This window comes from Poeciliopsis prolifica, unplaced genomic scaffold, assembly GCF_027474105.1.
Source record: "Poeciliopsis prolifica strain line A6 unplaced genomic scaffold, Auburn_PproV2 SCAFFOLD136, whole genome shotgun sequence".
Classification (NCBI taxonomy): Eukaryota; Metazoa; Chordata; class Actinopteri; order Cyprinodontiformes; family Poeciliidae; genus Poeciliopsis; species Poeciliopsis prolifica.
In genome coordinates, this window is record NW_026562511.1 from 106,302 (window position 1) to 126,067 (window position 19,766).

General features: G+C 43.1%; 1 protein-coding gene across 1 annotated transcript in view; it reads left to right on the forward strand.

The window, feature by feature from the left end:
* Positions 1-17,848, forward strand: part of LOC129355493 (NACHT, LRR and PYD domains-containing protein 12-like) — a 72,927-nt gene extending 55,079 nt beyond the window's left edge. Inside the window, exons 11-15 of the mRNA XM_055025085.1 lie at positions 603-785; positions 9,290-9,472; positions 11,666-11,839; positions 14,399-14,584; positions 17,751-17,848. Of these exons, the coding sequence (XP_054881060.1) occupies positions 603-785; positions 9,290-9,472; positions 11,666-11,839; positions 14,399-14,584; positions 17,751-17,763 (739 nt within the window). The 3' untranslated portion in view covers positions 17,764-17,848. The remainder of the gene's footprint in view (positions 1-602; positions 786-9,289; positions 9,473-11,665; positions 11,840-14,398; positions 14,585-17,750) is intronic.
* The last annotated feature ends 1,918 nt before the right edge of the window (positions 17,849-19,766 follow it).

Consider the following 19,766-nt stretch of genomic DNA (forward strand, 5'->3'; position numbering starts at 1 on the left):
ACACACATTTTGTTTTCAATCTCCACTGGACTTTATTTCACACTTCAGGTTCCAGCAAAACTACAAACCATCTTTACAGTGAAACACTTTAACTGTGTAACTGCTTTATTTTCCATCATACTCTTCCTGCCCCCTGCAGTGGCACCGTGTCCCCTCTAGGGGGCGCCCCACACTTTGGGAACCACTGCACTAACAGGACGTTTTATGATTTCAAGTCATTTCTAAAGGTTGACCTAATTATTCACTGAATACGTCAGAATTTCATTATATATTCAGTTATTAATGTATTAAAGGACTTTGTGATATTTTTAAGTGTTTTTAATATTTTTATGATGCATTATTGAATTAATAGGAGATTTATATGTATTTAATTTTATCTTTATTTAACTGATCCATTTCTAACCTGTCTGTCAGGAACAAGTCTATAATCAATGATTGATGCTTCAGTCCTTTGATCAAACCTGGAAGGATTTTCTTACTAAAATCCTGCAGTTGAAGCAGCAGCAGCTTCATGTTGGCATTAATATTCATTCATCTGGTTCTGTTGGACTGGTTCACCTGCATCCTGCTGGTTCAGCTCACATCTTTTATTCTTTATTCAGGTTGATCAGCTGCAGTTTATCAGAGATCAGCTGTTCTTCTCTGGTCTCAGCTCTGCAGTCCAACCAACATCTGACTGAAGTGGAAATAAATGAGATCAACATGGAGGAAACCGTTTCAGACTCTGGGATGAAGCGTCTGTGTGAGATCCTGCAGAGTTCAGTCACTAAAGTCAAGACTTTAAGGTTTGTTTTCTCTGTCAAAATGATTCATTGATACGTTAACAATTATTTTCATTCATCATTTATTTGCCTAACAAACATCCTGATGTCAAAAAGGCAGAATATTATTTCTCAAACATTTTTCCATTAAAATAAATTATTTTCATATTTCAGGCTGTCAGAATATTGAACTTTAGTTGAAATGTTTTGCTGCTGAAGCAAATGGAGGTAAATAAATGAATGAAAGGTGGAGACGCTCCAGTCTGGTGTGGGACAGATTCAGATGAAGCACTTTAATATTTCCTTCAATATCAATATGATCAATATTGGTACCGATGTGATCAATACTGGGATGGATCCGCCCACCTCTAGTGAGAAGCAGAAACGTGACAAAGAGAGATTAATGCTGTCTAACACTGAAGACAATGAAGGAAATTTACTGAGAATAACGGAGCAAACCGACGGTAAAATGCTTCCTGATGCTAAGCTAAGCTAGCTTAGCAAGATTAGAGCTGTTAGCATGCTCCATTGAGGTAGCAGCTAATGCTACATCCAGTGTTAGCATTACTGCATGGTGAAGTGTTTGTTGTCTCCATACCAGAGGAAAGTGACTTCTGTGAATAAGTTAGCAGGAGCTAAAAGCTGCTAATGTTTAGAGCGGCTGGAAGAGCAGACGGTGGCCAGCTTCACACTGAGGATGATGATGGTGATTCTTCATCGTCATCATTGATCAGGGAACCAAAGCCAACCTGATTGGATGCAGGGAAACCACAGCCTGGTTTTCATCGGGCTGCTGCTGCTCATGTTTACAAGATGATTCATTAATGAACCGGAAATCTTTCATTCATTCCCAAAACTCGGATTATTCATTATTCTGGTCCATTCAGACCTTCGATCAAAACCGAGGGCCGACATGAGGCTGGTGCTGCTCTACATATAACACTGTAAAAAGGAGTTTAGATTAAAAAGGTTTTATTTACATTAACATGTTATTTTAAATGTTCCTCAATGATCAATACAGTTTGACTGATGTTAGCCTTTGCTGACCCAAAATGCCAACCAGTTTGTTTCATTTATGGATTTGAATTATTTAGTGTTAATGTGTCACTTAGATTAAAGTTTAATTCAGGTCAATTTCACCAGGATTTTTATTTCTTTCTTCCTTTGATTTCAAGGTTTTTGGGCCAAACACTGTGTCCTTCCTTCACCATGTGTCCCAGTTTCATCCCAGTTCCATCCCAGTTCAATCCCAGTTCCATCCCAGTTCCATCCCAGTTCAATCCCAGTTCAATCCCAGTTCAATCCCAGTTCATTCCCAGTTCCATCCCAGTTCCATCCCAGTTCCATCCCAGTTCCATCCCAATTCATTCCCAGTTCCATCCCAGTTCCATCCCAGTTGCTCCCATTAAGATCACATTTAATAGGAAGCTGAACTTTATGTGCACCAACAGTTTTCAGGAAGAAACTTTCCAGACTGAAATTCTCCATCTGTGGAAAACAGACTTTATATTTTGTGCTGATTGATGTTCAGCCAGTCCTGCTATCATGGATCAATACCAATATTGATCGATTCATTGAAGTCATTCAGATCAAACTGTTTCTGTAAATCAGAATCTGACCTCTGACCTCCAGCTGCACATCAAAGGCATTCCCATCTAACTTTCCTCAGGCTCTGATGTCACTTTGGTTCTGAAAGTCCATTTTAATTCCCGACCAGAACCACTGAAATATTCTAACAACACGTCATAATAACATGTTCTGGTTCTGCTGGTTTGGACTCTATAAACCAGTTTTACTGGATCAAATATTAAACATCAGTTCATCATGTTTCACTTTAACATTCAGTGAAATTAATTTTCTACATTTTATTATTAATTTGTTGATATTTCAGTTTTAACCTGCATCCTGTTGGTTCAGCTCACATCTTTTATTCTTTATCCAGGTTGAAGGACTGCAGGTTGTCAGAGATCAGCTGTTCTTCTCTGGTCTCAGCTCTGACCTTTAACCCCTCCCATCTGACTGAACTGGAGCTGAACTGGAACAACCTGATAGGATCTGTAGTGAAGGAGTTGTGTGGTTTCCTCCAGAACCCAGAATGTAAACTACAGCGATTACAGTAAGTCTCCATGTTTTAGTTTATTGCTGATGTTTGTGATGTGAATAAACATCAGTATTGGGATGAATCCTGATGTTTTAGAGCTGCTCTCATGTTAAAGTGGAAACAGGAAAACAAAGACATGAAGCTGCCACCTGCAGCCTCATCCTCAAATTCCCTGATTCATTTTCATCAGACATGAGAAAAACTGTTTCTAACTCTGGTTCCCCCCAGTGCATGATCAGCCTGGTGGGCCACCAGGTTTCCCCCAGTGCATTATCAGCCTGGCGGGCCACCAGGTTTCCCCCAGTGCATTATCACCCTGGTGGGCCACCAGGTTTCCCCCAGTGCATTATCAGCCTGGCAGGCCACCAGGTTTCCCCAGTGCATTATCAGCCTGGCAGGCCACCAAGTTTCCCCCAGTGCATTATCAGCCTGGTGGGCCACCAGGTTTCCCCCAGTGCATTATCACCCTGGTGGGCCACCAGGTTTCCCCAGTGCATTATCAGCCTGAGGGGCCACCAGGTTTCCCTCAGTGCATTATCAGCCTGGCGGGCCAGCAGGTTTCCCTCAGTGCATTATCAGCCTGGCGGGCCACCAAGTTTTTCCCAGTGCATTATCAGCCTGGCGGGCCACCAGGCTTTCCTTCTGATGAAATTATTAAGGCTGCATTGATTACAGTTTCCTGTCCCGTTACCAGATTATTTATTTTTTGACTGGTCTTCCATTTGTGGTTGATATTTCTTGTCTGAAATGTCCCAAAGTGTGTGAAGAAGCTGCTAAGTTGCTAAGAGTGGCACTATTGCTAGCTGCAGATGTTCAGACATGGAGCTGGAAGACGGCGCCTTCCTTCGGTCTCTGCAGGCCGAACATCAGTCGGGTTCAGGGAAGCAAAACCACCCAGATCAATCCTGGTAAAGTCCCTGATCCTGAGCCGGACCGCAGTCGGGATGAACAGCTTCCTGAGTTCAGTGGATCCCTCCAGACTGGGGAGGATGGACAACAGATAAAACCTGGAGAGGTTTCACTGTCCAGGCCGACTCACATGGTGGCCTAAAGCATAAAATGTGTTGGCTTTAATTCAGGCTTGGACAGTAAAGTTCATGGGTTGGATGAGACGGATCCGACCAGCGTAGATTTGTCCTCTGGATGCGACCAGGAGGAAGTTGTGAGGCGCAGGTGAAGCGTCATCATTCCAGTGAAGTCCTTTCATTTCAGAAGTTATTTGCTCCAGTCAGTGATTTTGTATTTAGTCGTTTTGTCACAGTGAGACACAGTTAGATACGTTCATCTTTATTTATGCTGGGATCTGTATTTGCAGCTCAATCAGTTGGTTATTAACTGAACTGCATAAAAATTGCAGCTAAATATCAATTTGAATTTGAAATTTCTGAACATTTTAAACTTTTGAATCTCTGAAAGTTCCAGATTTTTTCTATAAAAGGTCAACAGTTTATGTGTTGCCAAACTGCTGTTGTCCGTCTGGTTCTCCTCCAGGGAGAACCTCAGCCTCTCGGGCCGACCAGGTCCGGTCTGGTTCTGCTGGGTTTGATCTTTGTTGATCCTGATTCCCAGCTTGTGATCAGGAAGACGAGTTTCTCAGAGCTACAGATGATCATATTTAGCATGAAATACGAATCCAGTACCGAACGTCTCTGGCTTATTGTTGGTAAAGAAGCTTATTAGAGCGTTTTAACAACAGACTGGCACACTACTGCCACCAAGTGGTGGAAACTGAGCGCCTGCATTCTGATGCTGCATCATGATTTCTGTAAACTTTATCACAGGTAAAAACCTGGGGGTTTCCTGCAGCCCTCTAGGTGGCGCTGGTGGCCCAACTGTGGTTAAGAATGGCTGTTCTAACTGGTTCTGATGTTCTAACTGGTTCTGTTGCTCTAACTGGTTCTGTTGTTCTAACTGGTTCTGTTGTTCTAACTGGTTCTGTTGCTCTAACTGGTTCTGTTGTTCTAACTGGTTCTGTTGCTCTAACTGGTTCTGTTGCTCTAACTGGTTCTGTCGCTCTAACTGGTTCTGCTGTTCTAACTGGTTCTGTTGTTCTAACTGGTTCTGTTGTTCTAACTGGTTCTGTTGCTCTAACTGGTTCTGTTGCTCTAACTGGTTCTGTTGTTCTAACTGGTTCTGTTGTTCTAACTGGTTCTGTTGTTCTAACTGGTTCTGTTGTTTTAACTGGTTCTGTTGCTCTAACTGGTTCTGTTGCTCTAACTGGTTCTGTTGCTCTAACTGGTTCTGTCGCTCTAACTGGTTCTGCTGTTCTAACTGGTTCTGTTGTTCTAACTGGTTCTGTTGTTCTAACTGGTTCTGTTGCTCTAACTGGTTCTGTTGCTCTAATTAGTTCTGTTGCTCTAACTCAGTGCTTCTCAATTATTTTCCGTTACGCCCCCCTAGCAAGAAGAAAACTATTCGCGCCCCCCACTCTCCACCGTGACTATCCATCTCTGCATAACATTTTTTCCTTATTAACATTTTTTTCGCTGAAAAAACTCTGGCGGCTTATCCGCGTGATTGGGATGTAACGTGTTTAAGTGACGCGCTAATTTATTTGGCTTCATGCTGTCCGCTGCGAGCATTTTTAGACACAGCAAACACACCGGTCTTTCCTCTTCTCCAACTGTAGTCACAGTGAAGCCAAGCGCTAAATACGCTTCGTCGTATTTCCTCTTCTTAGCTTTCGGTTGACTTTCTGTTGTTTCATTATCTTTGTCTCTCTCCGCTTTTCTTTTCATCCCTGTGAAAAACTTTTTCATGTTGGGGGTTGTTGAATAACGGAGGCCAGAGACAGAACGCAGTCGGAGCTTTTTGTTGACTTAACACTGCTAACCAAGGCAAACCTGTTGTCTTGTAAGTCGTAAAATGTTGCACTGTCGCAAACGTGACAGAAGTAACAATGAGAGCGCCACTGCCGCCTACTGTGCGCAATTACACTTTATACTAGTACGGCCAAAAAAAAGCCTGTTCCCCAGGATCACACGCGCCCCCCAAAGGGGGCCCGCCCCACTATTTGAGAAGCACTGCTCTAACTGGTTCTGCTGTTCTAACTGGTTCTGTTCTAACTGGTTCTGTTGCTCTAACTGGTTCTGTTCTAACTGGTTCTGTTGCTCTAACTGGTTCTGTTCTAACTGGTTCTGTTGCTCTAACTGGTTCTGTTCTAACTGGTTCTGTTGTTCTAACTGGTTCTGTTGCTCTAACTGGTTCTGTTGCTCTAACTGGTTCTGTTGGACCGGTGGCTTCAGCTCATATCTTTGGTTCTTTATTCAGATTCAGCCGCTGCAGCTTGTCAAAGATCAGCTGTGATGATCCGGCCTCAGCTCTGACCTCCGACCCGTCAGGTCAACCTGGACTGCAGCTGAGCAGCAACAGCTACTACAACCTGGGAGATGATGGACTGAAGGAGATCTGTGATATTCTGCAGCATCCTGGATGCAGAATACAACGACTGCAGTAAGAAACAGTGTCTTGAGTCATTGTTGATATTTCTGATGTAAAGTCGTTTCCAGAGATCAGTCCAGATGTTTCTGAGCTGCTCTCCTGTAAAAGAGGCTGCAGGGAGGAAACAGGAAGTGGAAAATCACAGAATAAGAGCAAAGTGCTGATGCTGCAACTTCAGATTTACTGATTGTTTCTCTTTCTTTAGAAATTAAATCTGTTAAAGAGGAATAATAACATTTTATGTATTCATGTCATTTATTTGAATGTTTTTAATCTTTAGCTTCTGGAATCTATGGAAGCTCAAAGGTGGCAAAATTAAATGAATAAATGTGCCATGAAATACATATTGGTAAATCTCTCTTGAATAAATTAAATGAGCCATGAAGCCAATAACTCATTTAATTTTGCTCTAAATAGTTGAATATATGATGAGACATGCCATGAACAGCAGCTGATCTCAGGAGATTCTGTGACCATCGTGTTCTGATGGCTCTTGTTTGTCTCCAACATGTTCATGTCGATAATTGCTCGCTAGCGCCCCCTGTGGTCACATGGTGCACCACCTGGTCCAGGTGTGTGACGTTGTGGTGGAAAACCTTTCAGTCAGTCTGCAGTCGATGTCTAGAAATAACTCCAACGACTTTCTAAACTTTCTGATTCATCTGCTACAAACTGCTGAGCAGCTCCAGCCTCTGCGTCTCGATCTTGGTCTGAAATGTCTCACCAGTTCAGGTTCTGCATGAACGGAGCCGCCATGTTGGAACAGACCCAGCAAACCAACCAATGGATGAGCCAGGATGAGTGTTAGCCCCGCCCACGAGGCTGATGGCTGGGTTTAAGTTATTAATGTTGAGACGGCAGCCATGATAAATACATCCAGGGAAACACTTAGAAATATTTCCATAGAAACATTTCTCTAACTCAGTGGATCCAAAGACTTTCTGTCCCCAATGGATCACAATAAAGGCCCCAAAAAGAACAACAATCATCTGGGCTCATCGTTCAGCCACACATCAACCTAAACACACATTTTGTTTTCAATCTCCACTGGACTTTATTTCACACTTCAGGTTCCAGCAAAACTACAAACCATCTTTACAGTGAAACACTTTCACTGTGTAACTGCTTTATGTTCCATCATACTCTTCCTGCCCCCTGCAGTGGCACCGTGTTCCCTCTAGGGGGCGCGCCCCACACTTTGGGAACCACTGCACTAACAGGACGTTTTATGATTTCAAGTCATTTCTAAAGGTTGACCTAATTATTCACTGAATACGTCAGAATTTCATTATATATTCAGTTATTAATGTATTAAAGGACTTTGTGATATTTTTAAGTGTTTTTTTTTAATATTTTTATGATGCATTATTGAATTAATGGGAGATTTACATGTATTTAATATTTCATGTTTCACTTTTACATTCAGTGAAATTAATTTTCTACATTTTATTATTAATTTGTTGATATTTCAGTTTTAACCTGCATCCTGTTGGTTCAGCTCACATCTTTTATTCTTTATCCAGGTTGAAGGACTGCAATTTGTCAGAGATCAGCTGTTCTTCTCTGGCCTCAGCTCTGACCTTTAACCCCTCCCATCTGACTGAACTGGAGCTGAACTGGAACGACCTGAAAGGTTCTGGAGTGAAGGAGTTCTGTGGTTTCCTCCAGAACCCAGAATGTAAACTACAGCGATTACAGTAAGTCTCCATGTTTTAGTTTATTGCTGATGTTTGTGATGTGAATAAACATCAGTATTGGGATGAATCCTGATGTTTTAGAGCTGCTCTCATGTTAAAGTGGAAACAGGAAAACAAAGACATGAAGCTGCCACCTGCAGCCTCATCCTCAAATTCCCTGATTCATTTTCATCAGACATGAGAAAAACTCTGGTTCCCCCCAGTGCATAATCAGCCTTGCGGGCCACCAGGTTTCCCCTAGTGCATTATCAGCCTGAGGGGCCACCAGGTTTCCCCCAGTGCATTATCAGCCTGGCGGGCCACCAGGTTTCCCCCAGTGCATTATCAGCCTGGCGGGCCACCAGGTTTCCCCAGTGCATTATCAGCCTGGCAGGCCACCAAGTTTCCCCCAGTGCATTATCAGCCTGGCGGGCCACCAGGTTTCCCCCAGTGCATTATCAGCCTGGCGGGCCACCAGGTTTCCCCCAGTGCATTATCAGCCTGGCGGGCCATCAGGTTCCCCCCAGTGCATAATCAGCCTGACGGGCCACCAGGTTTCCCTCAGTGCATCATCAGCCTGGCGGGCCACCAGGTTTCCCCTAGTGCATTATCAGCCTGGCGGGCCACCAGGTTTCCCCCAGTGCATTATCAGCCTGGCGGGCCACCAGGCTCTCCTTCTGATGAAATTATTAAGGCTGCATTGATTACAGTTTCCTGTCCCGTTACCAGATTATTTTTTGACTGGCCTTCCTTTTGTGGTTGATATTTCTTGTCTGAAATGTCCCAAAGTGTGTGAAGAAGCTGCTAAGTTGCTAACAGTGGCACTATTGCTAGCTGCAGATGTTCAGACATGGAGCTGGAAGACGGCGCCTTCCTTCGGTCTCTGCAGGCCGAACATCAGTCGGGTTCAGGGAAGCAAAACCACCCAGATCAATCCTGGTAAAGTCCCTGATCGTGAGCCGGACCGCAGTCGGGATGAACAGCTTCCTGAGTTCAGTGGATCCCTCCAGACTGGGGAGGATGGACAACAGATAAAACCTGGAGAGGTTTCACTAATGGGAGATTTATATGTATTTAATTTTATCTTTATTTAATTGATCCATTTCTAACCTGTCTGTCAGGAACAAGTCTATAATCAATGATTGATGCTTCAGTCCTTTGATCAGACCTGGAAGGATTTTTCTTACTAAAATCCTGCAGTTGAAGCAGCAGCAGCTTCATGTTGGCATTAATATTCATTCATGTGGTTCTGTTGGACTGGTTCACCTGCATCCTGCTGGTTCAGCTCACATCTTTTATTCTTTATCCAGGTTGAAGGACTGCAGGTTGTCAGAGATCAGCTGTTCTTCTCTGGCCTCAGCTCTGCAGTCCAACCAACATCTGACTGAAGTGGAAATAAATGAGATCAACATGGAGGGAACCGTTTCAGACTCTGGGATGAAGCGTCTGTGTGAGATCCTGCAGAGTTCAGTCACTAAAGTCAAGACTTTAAGGTTTGTTTTCTCTGTCAAAATGATTCATTGATACGTTAACAATTATTTTCATTCATCATTTATTTGCCTAACAAACATCCTGATGTCAAAAAGGCAGAATATTATTTCTCAAACATTTTTCCATTAAAATAAATTATTTTCATATTTCAGGCTGTCAGAATATTGAACTTTAGTTGAAATGTTTTGCTGCTGAAGCAAATGGAGGTAAATAAATGAATGAAAGGTGGAGACGCTCCAGTCTGGTGTGGGACAGATTCAGATGAAGCACTTTAATATTTCCTTCAATATCAATATGATCAATATTGGTACCGATGTGATCAATACTGGGATGGATCCGCCCACCTCTAGTGAGAAGCAGAAATGTGACAAAGAGAGATTAATGCTGTCTAACACTGAAGACAATGAAGGAAATTTACTGAGAATAACGGAGCAAACCGACGGTAAAATGCTTCCTGATGCTAAGCTTAGCTAGCTTAGCAAGATTAGAGCTGTTAGCATGCTCCATTGAGGTAGCAGCTAATGCTACATCCAGTGTTAGCATTACTGCATGGTGAAGTGTTTGTTGTCTCCATACCAGAGGAAAGTGACTTCTGTGAATAAGTTAGCAGGAGCTAAAAGCTGCTAATGTTTAGAGCGGCTGGAAGAGCAGACGGTGGCCAGCTTCACACTGAGGATGATGATGGTGATTCTTCATCCTCATCATTGATCAGGGAACCAAAGCCAACCTGATTGGATGCAGGGAAACCACAGCCTGGTTTTCATCGGGCTGCTGCTGCTCATGTTTACAAGATGATTCATTAATGAACCGGAAATCTTTCATTCATTCCCAAAACTCGGATTATTCATTATTCTGGTCCATTCAGACCTTCGATCAAAACCGAGGGCCGACATGAGGCTGGTGCTGCTCTACATATAACACTGTAAAAAGGAGTTTAGATTAAAAAGGTTTTATTTACATTAACATGTTATTTTAAATGTTCCTCAATGATCAATACAGTTTGACTGATGTTAGCCTTTGCTGACCCAAAATGCCAACCAGTTTGTTTCATTTATGGATTTGAATTATTTAGTGCTAATGTGTCACTTAGATTAAAGTTTAATTCAGGTCAATTTCACCAGGATTTTTATTTCTTTCTTCCTTTGATTTCAAGGTTTTTGGGCCAAACACTGTGTCCTTCCTTCACCATGTGTCCCAGTTTCATTCCCAGTTCCATCCCAGTTTCATCCCAGTTCCATCCCAGTTCCATCCCAGTTCCATCCCAGTTCAATCCCAGTTCCATCCCAGTTCCATCCCAGTTCCATCCCAGTTGCATCCCAGTTCAATCCCAGTTCCATCCCAGTTCCATCCCAGTTGCATCCCAGTTCAATCCCAGTTCCATCCCAGTTCCATCCCAGTTCAATCCCAGTTCCATCCCAGTTCCATCCCAGTTCAATCCCAGTTCCATCCCAGTTCCATTCCCAGTTCCATCCCAGTTCCATCCCAGTTCCATCCCAGTTCCATCCCAGTACATTCCCAGTTCCATCCCAGTTCCATCCCAGTTCCATCCCAGTTCAATCCAGTTCAATCCCAGTTGCATCCCAGTTCAATCCCAGTTCCATCCCAGTTCCATCCCTGTTCCATCCAGTTCCATCCCAGTTCCATCCCAGTTGCTCCCATTAAGATCACATTTAATAGGAAGCTGAACTTTATGTGCACCAACAGTTTTCAGGAAGAAAACTTTCCAGACTGAAATTCTCCATCTGTGGAAAACAGACTTTATATTTTGTGCTGATTGATGTTCAGCCAGTCCTGCTATCATGGATCAATACCAATATTGATCGATTCATTGAAGTCATTCAGATCAAACTGTTTCTGTAAATCAGAATCTGACCTCTGACCTCCAGCTGCACATCGAAGGCATTCCCATCTAACTTTCCTCAGGCTCTGATGTCACTTTGGTTCTGAAAGTCCATTTTAATTCCCGACCAGAACCACTGAAACATTCTAACAACACGTCATAATAACATGTTCTGGTTCTGCTGGTTTGGACTCTATAAACCAGTTTTACTGATCAAATATTAAACATCAGTTCATCATGTTTCACTTTAACATTCAGTGAAATTAATTTTCTACATTTTATTATTAATTTGTTGATATTTCAGTTTTAACCTGCATCCTGTTGGTTCAGCTCACATCTTTTATTCTTTATCCAGGTTGAAGGACTGCAGTTTATCAGAGATCAGCTGTTCTTCTCTGGTCTCAGCTCTGACCTTTAACCCCTCCCATCTGACTAAACTGGAGCTGAACTGGAACAACCTGATAGGATCTGGAGTGAAGGAGTTCTGTGGTTTCCTCCAGAACCCAGAATGTAAACTACAGCGATTACAGTAAGTCTCCATGTTTTAGTTTATTGCTGATGTTTGTGATGTGAATAAACATCAGTATTGGGATGAATCCTGATGTTTTAGAGCTGCTCTCATGTTAAAGTGGAAACAGGAAAACAAAGACATGAAGCTGCCACCTGCAGCCTCATCCTCAAATTCCCTGATTCATTTTCATCAGACATGAGAAAAACTCTGGTTCCCCCCAGTGCATTATCAGCCTGGCGGGCCACCAGGTGTTTCCCAGTGCATTATCAGCCTGGCGGGCCACCAGGTTTCCCGTAGTGCATTATCAGCCTGGCGGGCCACCAGGTTTCCCCCAGTGCATCATCAGCCTGGTGGGCCACCAGGTTTTTCCCAGTGCAGTATCAGCCTGGCGGGCCACCAGGTTTCCCCAGTGCATTATCAGCCTGACGGGCCACCAGGCTTTCCTTCTGATGAAATTATTAAGGCTGCATTGATTACAGTTTCCTGTCCCGTTACCAGATTATTTATTTTTTGACTGGCCTTCCTTTTGTGGTTGATATTTCTTGTCTGAAATGTCCCAAAGTGTGTGAAGAAGCTGCTAAGTTGCTAACAGTGGCACTATTGCTAGCTGCAGATGTTCAGACATGGAGCTGGAAGACGGCGCCTTCCTTCGGTCTCTGCAGTCGGGTTCAGGGAAGCAAAACCACCCAGATCAATCCTGGTAAAGTCCCTGATCGTGAGCCGGACCGCAGTCGGGATGAACAGCTTCCTGAGTTCAGTGGATCCCTCCAGACTGGGGAGGATGGACAACAGATAAAACCTGGAGAGGTTTCACTCTCCAGGCCGACTCACATGGTGGCCTAAAGCATAAAATGTGTTGGCTTTAATTCAGGCTTGGACAGTAAAGTTCATGGGTTGGATGAGACGGATCCGACCAGCGTAGATTTGTCCTCTGGATGCGACCAGGAGGAAGTTGTGAGGCGCAGGTGAAGCGTCATCATTCCAGTGAAGTCCTTTCATTTCAGAAGTTATTTGCTCCAGTCAGTGATTTTGTATTTAGTCGTTTTTCACAGTGAGACACAGTTAGATACGTTCATCTTTATTTATGCTGGGATCTGCATTTGCAGCTCAATCAGTTGGTTATTAACTGAACTGCATAAAAATTGCAGCTAAATATCAATTTGAATTTGAAATTTCTGAACATTTTTAACTTTTGAATCTCTGATTCTGATTATAGATTTTTTTCTATAAAAGGTCAACAGTTTATGTGTTGCCAAACTGCTGTTGTCCGTCTGGTTCTCCTCCAGGGAGAACCTCAGCCTCTCGGGCCGACCAGGTCCGGTCTGGTTCTGCTGGGTTTGATCTTTGTTGATCCTGATTCCCAGCTTGTGATCAGGAAGACGAGTTTCTCAGAGCTACAGATGATCATATTTAGCATGAAATACGAATCCAGTACCGAACGTCTCTGGCTTATTGTTGGTAAAGAAGCTTATTAGAGCGTTTTAACAACTGACTGGCACACTACTGCCACCAAGTGGTGGAAACTGAGCGCCTGCATTCTGATGCTGCATCATGATTTCTGTAAACTTTATCACAGGTAAAAACCTGGGGGTTTCCTGCAGCCCTCTAGGTGGCGCTGGTGGCCCAACTGTGGTTAAGAATGGCTGTTCTAACTGGTTCTGTTGCTCTAACTGGTTCTGTTGTTTTAACTGGTTCTGTTCTAACTGGTTCTGTTGCTCTAACTGGTTCTGTTGTTCTAACTGGTTCTGCTGTTCTAACTGGTTCTGTTGTTCTAACTGGTTCTGTTGCTCTAACTGGTTCTGTTGCTCTAACTGGTTCTGTTGTTCTAACTGGTTCTGTTGTTCTAACTGGTTCTGTTGCTCTAACTGGTTCTGTTGTTCTAACTGGTTCTGTTGCTTTAACTGGTTCTGCTGTTCTAACTGGTTCTGTTGCTCTAACTGGTTCTGTTGTTCTAACTGGTTCTGTTGCTCTAACTGGTTCTGTTGTTCTAACTGGTTCTGTTGCTCTAACTGGTTCTGTTGTTCTAACTGGTTCTGTTGCTCTAACTGGTTCTGTTCTAACTGGTTCTGTTGTTCTAACTGGTTCTGTTGCTCTAACTGGTTCTGTTGTTCTAACTGGTTCTGATGTTCTAACTGGTTCTGTTGCTCTAACTGGTTCTGATGTTCTAACTGGTTCTGTTGCTCTAACTGGTTCTGTTGGTCTAACTGGTTCTGTTGCTCTAACTGGTTCTGATGTTCTAACTGGTTCTGTTGCTCTAACTGGTTCTGATGTTCTAACTGGTTCTGTTGCTCTAACTGGTTCTGTTGGTCTAACTGGTTCTGTTGTTCTAACTGGTTGTGTTGTTTTAACTGGTTCTGTTGTTCTAACTGGTTCTGTTCTAACTGGTTCTGTTGCTCTAACTGGTTCTGTTGCTCTAACTGGTTCTGTTGTTCTAACTGGTTCTGTTGCTCTAACTGGTTCTGTTGTTCTAACTGGTTCTGTTGCTCTAACTGGTTCTGTTGCTCTAACTGGTTCTGTTGTTCTAACTGGTTCTGTTGGACCGGTGGCTTCAGCTCATATCTTTGGTTCTTTATTCAGATTCAGCCGCTGCAGCTTGTCAAAGATCAGCTGTGATGATCCGGCCTCAGCTCTGACCTCCGACCCGTCAGGTCAACCTGGACTGCAGCTGAGCAGCAACAACAGCTACTACAACCTGGGAGATGATGGACTGAAGGAGATCTGTGATATTCTGCAGGATCCTGGATGCAGAATACAACGACTGCAGTAAGAAACAGTGTCTTGAGTCATTGTTGATATTTCTGATGTAAAGTCGTTTCCAGAGATCAGTCCAGATGTTTCTGAGCTGCTCTCCTGTAAAAGAGGCTGCAGGGAGGAAACAGGAAGTGGAAAATCACAGAATAAGAGCAAAATGCTGATGCTGCAACTTCAGATTTACTGATTGTTTCTCTTTCTTTAGAAATTAAATCTCTTAAAGAGGAATAATAACATTTTATGTATTCATGTCATTTATTTGAATGTTTTTAATCTTTAGCTTCTGGAATCTATGGAAGCTCAAAGGTGGCAAAATTAAATGAATAAATGTGCCATGAAATACATATTGGTAAATCTCTCTTGAATAAATTAAATGAGCCATGAAGCCAATAACTCATTTAATTTTGCTCTAAATAGTTGAATATATGATGAGACATGCCATGAACAGCAGCTGATCTCAGGAGATTCTGTGACCATCGTGTTCTGATGGCTCTTGTTTGTCTCCAACATGTTCATGTCGATAATTGCTCGCTAGCGCCCCCTGTGGTCACATGGTGCACCACCTGGTCCAGGTGTGTGACGTTGTGGTGGAAAACCTTTCAGTCAGTCTGCAGTCGATGTCTAGAAATAACTCCAACGACTTTCTAAACTTTCTGATTCATCTGCTACAAACTGCTGAGCAACAGAGCAACTACAAAGCAACAGAACCAGTAAGCTACCAGTAAACTACCAGTAAGCTACCAGTAAGCTAAAAGTAAGCTACCAGTAAACTACCAGTAAACTACCAGTAAGCTACCAGTAAACTACCAGTAAGCTACCAGTAAGCTACCAGTAAACTACCAGTAAACTACCAGTAAGCTACCAGTAAACTACCAGTAAACTACCAGTAAGCTACCAGTAAACTACCAGTAAACTACCAGTAAACTACCAGTAAACTACCAGTAAGCTACCAGTAAGCTACCAGTAAACTACCAGTAAACTACCAGTAAGCTACCAGTAAGCTACCAGTAAGTTAAAAGTAAGCTACCAGTAAACTACCAGTAAACTACCAGTAAGCTACCAGTAAACTACCAGTAAACTACCAGTAAACTACCAGTAAACTACCAGTAAGCTACCAGTAAACTACCAGTAAACTACCAGTAAGCTACCAGTAAACTACCAGTAAGTTAAAAGTAAGCTACCAGTAAACTACCAGTAAACTACCAGTAAGCTACCAGTAAGCTACCAGTAAGCTACCAGTAAACTACCAGTAAGCTACCAGTAAACTACCAGTAAACTACCAGTAAACTACCAGTAAGCTACCAGTAAACTACCAGTAAACTACCAGTAAGCTACCAGTAAACTACCAGTAAACTACCAGTAAACTACCAGTAAACTACCAGTAAGCTACCAGTAAGTTAAAAGTAAGCTACCAGTAAACTACCAGTAAGCTACCAGTAAACTACCAGTAAACTACCAGTAAACTACCAGTAAACTACCAGTAAACTACCAGTAAGCTACCAGTAAACTACCAGTAAGCTACCAGTAAGTTAAAAGTAAGCTACCAGTAAACTACCAGTAAGCTACCAGTAAACTACCAGTAAGCTACCAGTAAACTACCAGTAAGCTACCAGTAAGCTACCAGTAAACTACCAGTAAACTACCAGTAAGCTACCAGTAAACTACCAGTAAGCTACCAGTAAACTACCAGTAAGCTACCAGTAAACTACCAGTAAGCTACCAGTAAGCTACCAGTAAACTACCAGTAAACTACCAGTAAGCTACCAGTAAACTACCAGTAAACTACCAGTAAGCTACCAGTAAACTACCAGTAAGCTACCAGTAAGTTAAAAGTAAGCTACCAGTAAACTACCAGTAAACTACCAGTAAGCTACCAGTAAACTACCAGTAAGCTACCAGTAAACTACCAGTAAACTGCTAGTAAACTACCAGTAAACTACCAGTAAGCTACCAGTAAAGTACCAGTAAGCTACCAGTAAGCTACTAGTAAACTACCAGTAAAGTACCAGTAAGCTACCAGTAAACTTCCAGTAAACTACCAGTAAGCTACCAGTAAACTACCAGTAAACTACCAGTAAACTACCAGTAAACTACCAGTAAACTACCAGTAAGCTACCAGTAAGCTAAAAGTAAGCTACCAGTAAACTACCAGTAAGCTACCAGTAAACTACCAGTAAACTACCAGTAAACTACCAGTAAGCTACCAGTAAACTACCAGTAAACTACCAGTAAGCTACCAGTAAACTACCAGTAAACTACCAGTAAACTACCAGTAAGCTACCAGTAAACTACCAGTAAGCTACCAGTAAGTTAAAAGTAAGCTACCAGTAAACTACCAGTAAGCTACCAGTAAACTACCAGTAAGCTACCAGTAAACTACCAGTAAGCTACCAGTAAGCTACCAGTAAACTACCAGTAAACTACCAGTAAGCTACCAGTAAACTACCAGTAAGCTACCAGTAAACTACCAGTAAGCTACCAGTAAGCTACCAGTAAACTACCAGTAAGCTACCAGTAAACTACCAGTAAACTACCAGTAAGCTACCAGTAAACTACCAGTAAGCTACCAGTAAGTTAAAAGTAAGCTACCAGTAAACTACCAGTAAACTACCAGTAAGCTACCAGTAAACTACCAGTAAGCTACCAGTAAACTACCAGTAAACTACTAGTAAACTACCAGTAAACTACCAGTAAGCTACCAGTAAACTACCAGTAAGCTACCAGTAAGCTACCAGTAAACTACCAGTAAGCTACCAGTAAACTACCAGTAAACTACCAGTAAGCTACCAGTAAGCTAAAAGTAAGCTACCAGTAAACTACCAGTAAACTACCAGTAAGCTACCAGTAAGCTACCAGTAAACTACCAGTAAGCTACCAGTAAACTACCAGTAAACTACTAGTAAACTACCAGTAAACTACCAGTAAACTACCAGTAAGCTACCAGTAAACTGCTAGTAAACTACCAGTAAACTACCAGTAAACTACCAGTAAGCTACCAGTAAACTACCAGTAAACTACCAACAACTGTAATAATCAGAGCTGTGGGAATAAAACCAGATTAATGCTGAGATTTCTCAGCCTTTCTGTTTTTCTCCTGGATAAAATCTAAATATCTGCAGACATCATGCAGACTCTGAGCTTCCTGTCAGCAGCTCAGTGAGCTCACTTCCTGCCTCAGAGGTCAGAGGTGAGGATGGAGGGATGAAACTAGAGTGAAGGAGGAGAAACTGCCGTCCAGTGGAAACTCTGTCAGGATGTTGGAGTGAAGCAGAGCGAGGAGAATCCTGGAGGTCAGAGTAGCAGAGGAGGAGAAGGTCATCAGTTCTGTTCCCAGAGGGCAGGAGGTCAGCTGGAGGTCAGCTGGAGGTCAGCTGGAGGTCAACTGGAGGTCATCTGGAGGTCAACTGGAGGTCATCTGGAGGTCAGTTGGAGGTCTGCTGGATGTCAGCTGGAGGTCAGCTGAAGGTCAGCAGGATGTCATCTGGAGGTCAGTTGGAGGTCATCTTAAGGTCAGTTGGAGGTCAGCTGGAGGTCAGCTGGAGGTCATCTGGAGGTCAGCTGAAGGTCAGTTGGAGGTCATCTGGAGGTCAGTTGGAGGTCAACTGGAGGTCATCTGGAGGTCAGCTGGAGGTCATCTGGAGGTCAACTGGAGGTCATCTGGAGGTCAGCTGAAGGTCAGCTGGAGGTCATCTGGAGGTCAGCTGAAGGTCAGCTGGAGGTCAGCTGGAGGTCAACTGGAGGTCACCAGGTGGAGCCACAGAGAGCTGAGAGCTTCTGACCAGAGAAACTGACCAGAGATCAGTCCTGATGGTTCAGAGGAAATGCTGCAGGAGGAAACAGGAAGCAGTAAAGTGTCAAAATAAGAGCCCAGGCTGCATCTGCAGATTGACAGAGAGAAGAAATGAATAATGAACATTCATGGTTTTAATCTGGAACTTCAGCTTGTAGAATCTGACAGCAGCAGATCTATAATCAGTGATTGATGCTTCTGCAGTAAAACCCTCCCACTCATCATGACCCAGTACCAGGTTCTGGTTCTGGTTCTGGTTCTGGTCCTAAAGTCACTGTGACAGTGAATCTTCATGGCTGATGAAAAATGAAACGGTTGAATTTCTGAGCATTGATCTCCATCAGCTGGTTTTTCCTCCTGGTTTCTGGTTTTGTGTGAAACTTGGATGATTTGCTGCAGCAGTTTGTTGCTGCAGCTGCTGCAGGAGCTGCTGCAGCTTCAGAGATGAAGTCAGAAGGTCTTGGTTGAAGCAGCAGCAGCTTCATGTTGGCATCAATATTCATTCATCTGGTTCTGTTGGACTGGTTCACCTGCATCCTGCTGGTTCAGCTCACAGCTTTTATTCTTTATCCAGGTTGAAGAGCTGCAGTTTGTCAGAGATCAGCTGTTCTTCTCTGGTCTCAGCTCTGACCTTTAACCCCTCCCATCTGAATGAACTGGACCTGAGCTGGAACAACCTGAAGGATCCTGGAGTGAAGCAGCTCTGTGTTTTCCTCCAGAACCCAGAATGTAAACTACAGCGATTACAGTAAGTCTCCATGTTTTAGTTTATTGATGATGTTTTGTTGCCACCAACCTGCAGACATTTCATAGTAAGAATCCAGTTTATTAATAATAATAAAGAACAAACATGATTTAGTTTTGGGTTTCCTGCAGTCCCATTATGACCAAAATACAGAGCAGAACCAGTAAACTACCAGTAGACTATCAGTAAACTACCAGTTAACTACCAGTTAACTACCAGTAAACTATCAGTAAACTACCAACAACTGTAATAATCAGAGCTGTGGGAATAAATCCAGATTAATGCTGAGATTTCTCAGCCTCTCTGTTTTTCTCCTGGATAAAATCTAAATATCTGCAGACATCATGCAGACTCTGAGCTTCCTGTCAGCAGCTCAGTGAGCTCACTTCCTGCCTCAGAGGTCAGAGGTGAGGATGGAGGGATGAAACTAGAGTGAAGGAGGAGAAACTGCCGTCCAGTGGAAACTCTGTCAGGATGTTGGAGTGAAGCAGAGCGAGGAGAATCCTGGAGGTCAGAGTAGCAGAGGAGGAGAAGATCATCAGTTCTGTTCCCAGAGGGCAGGAGGTCAGCTGGAGGTCATCTGGAGGTCATCTGAAGGTCAGTTGGAGGTCTGCTGGATGTCAGCTGGAGGTCAGCTGAAGGTCAGCAGGATGTCATCT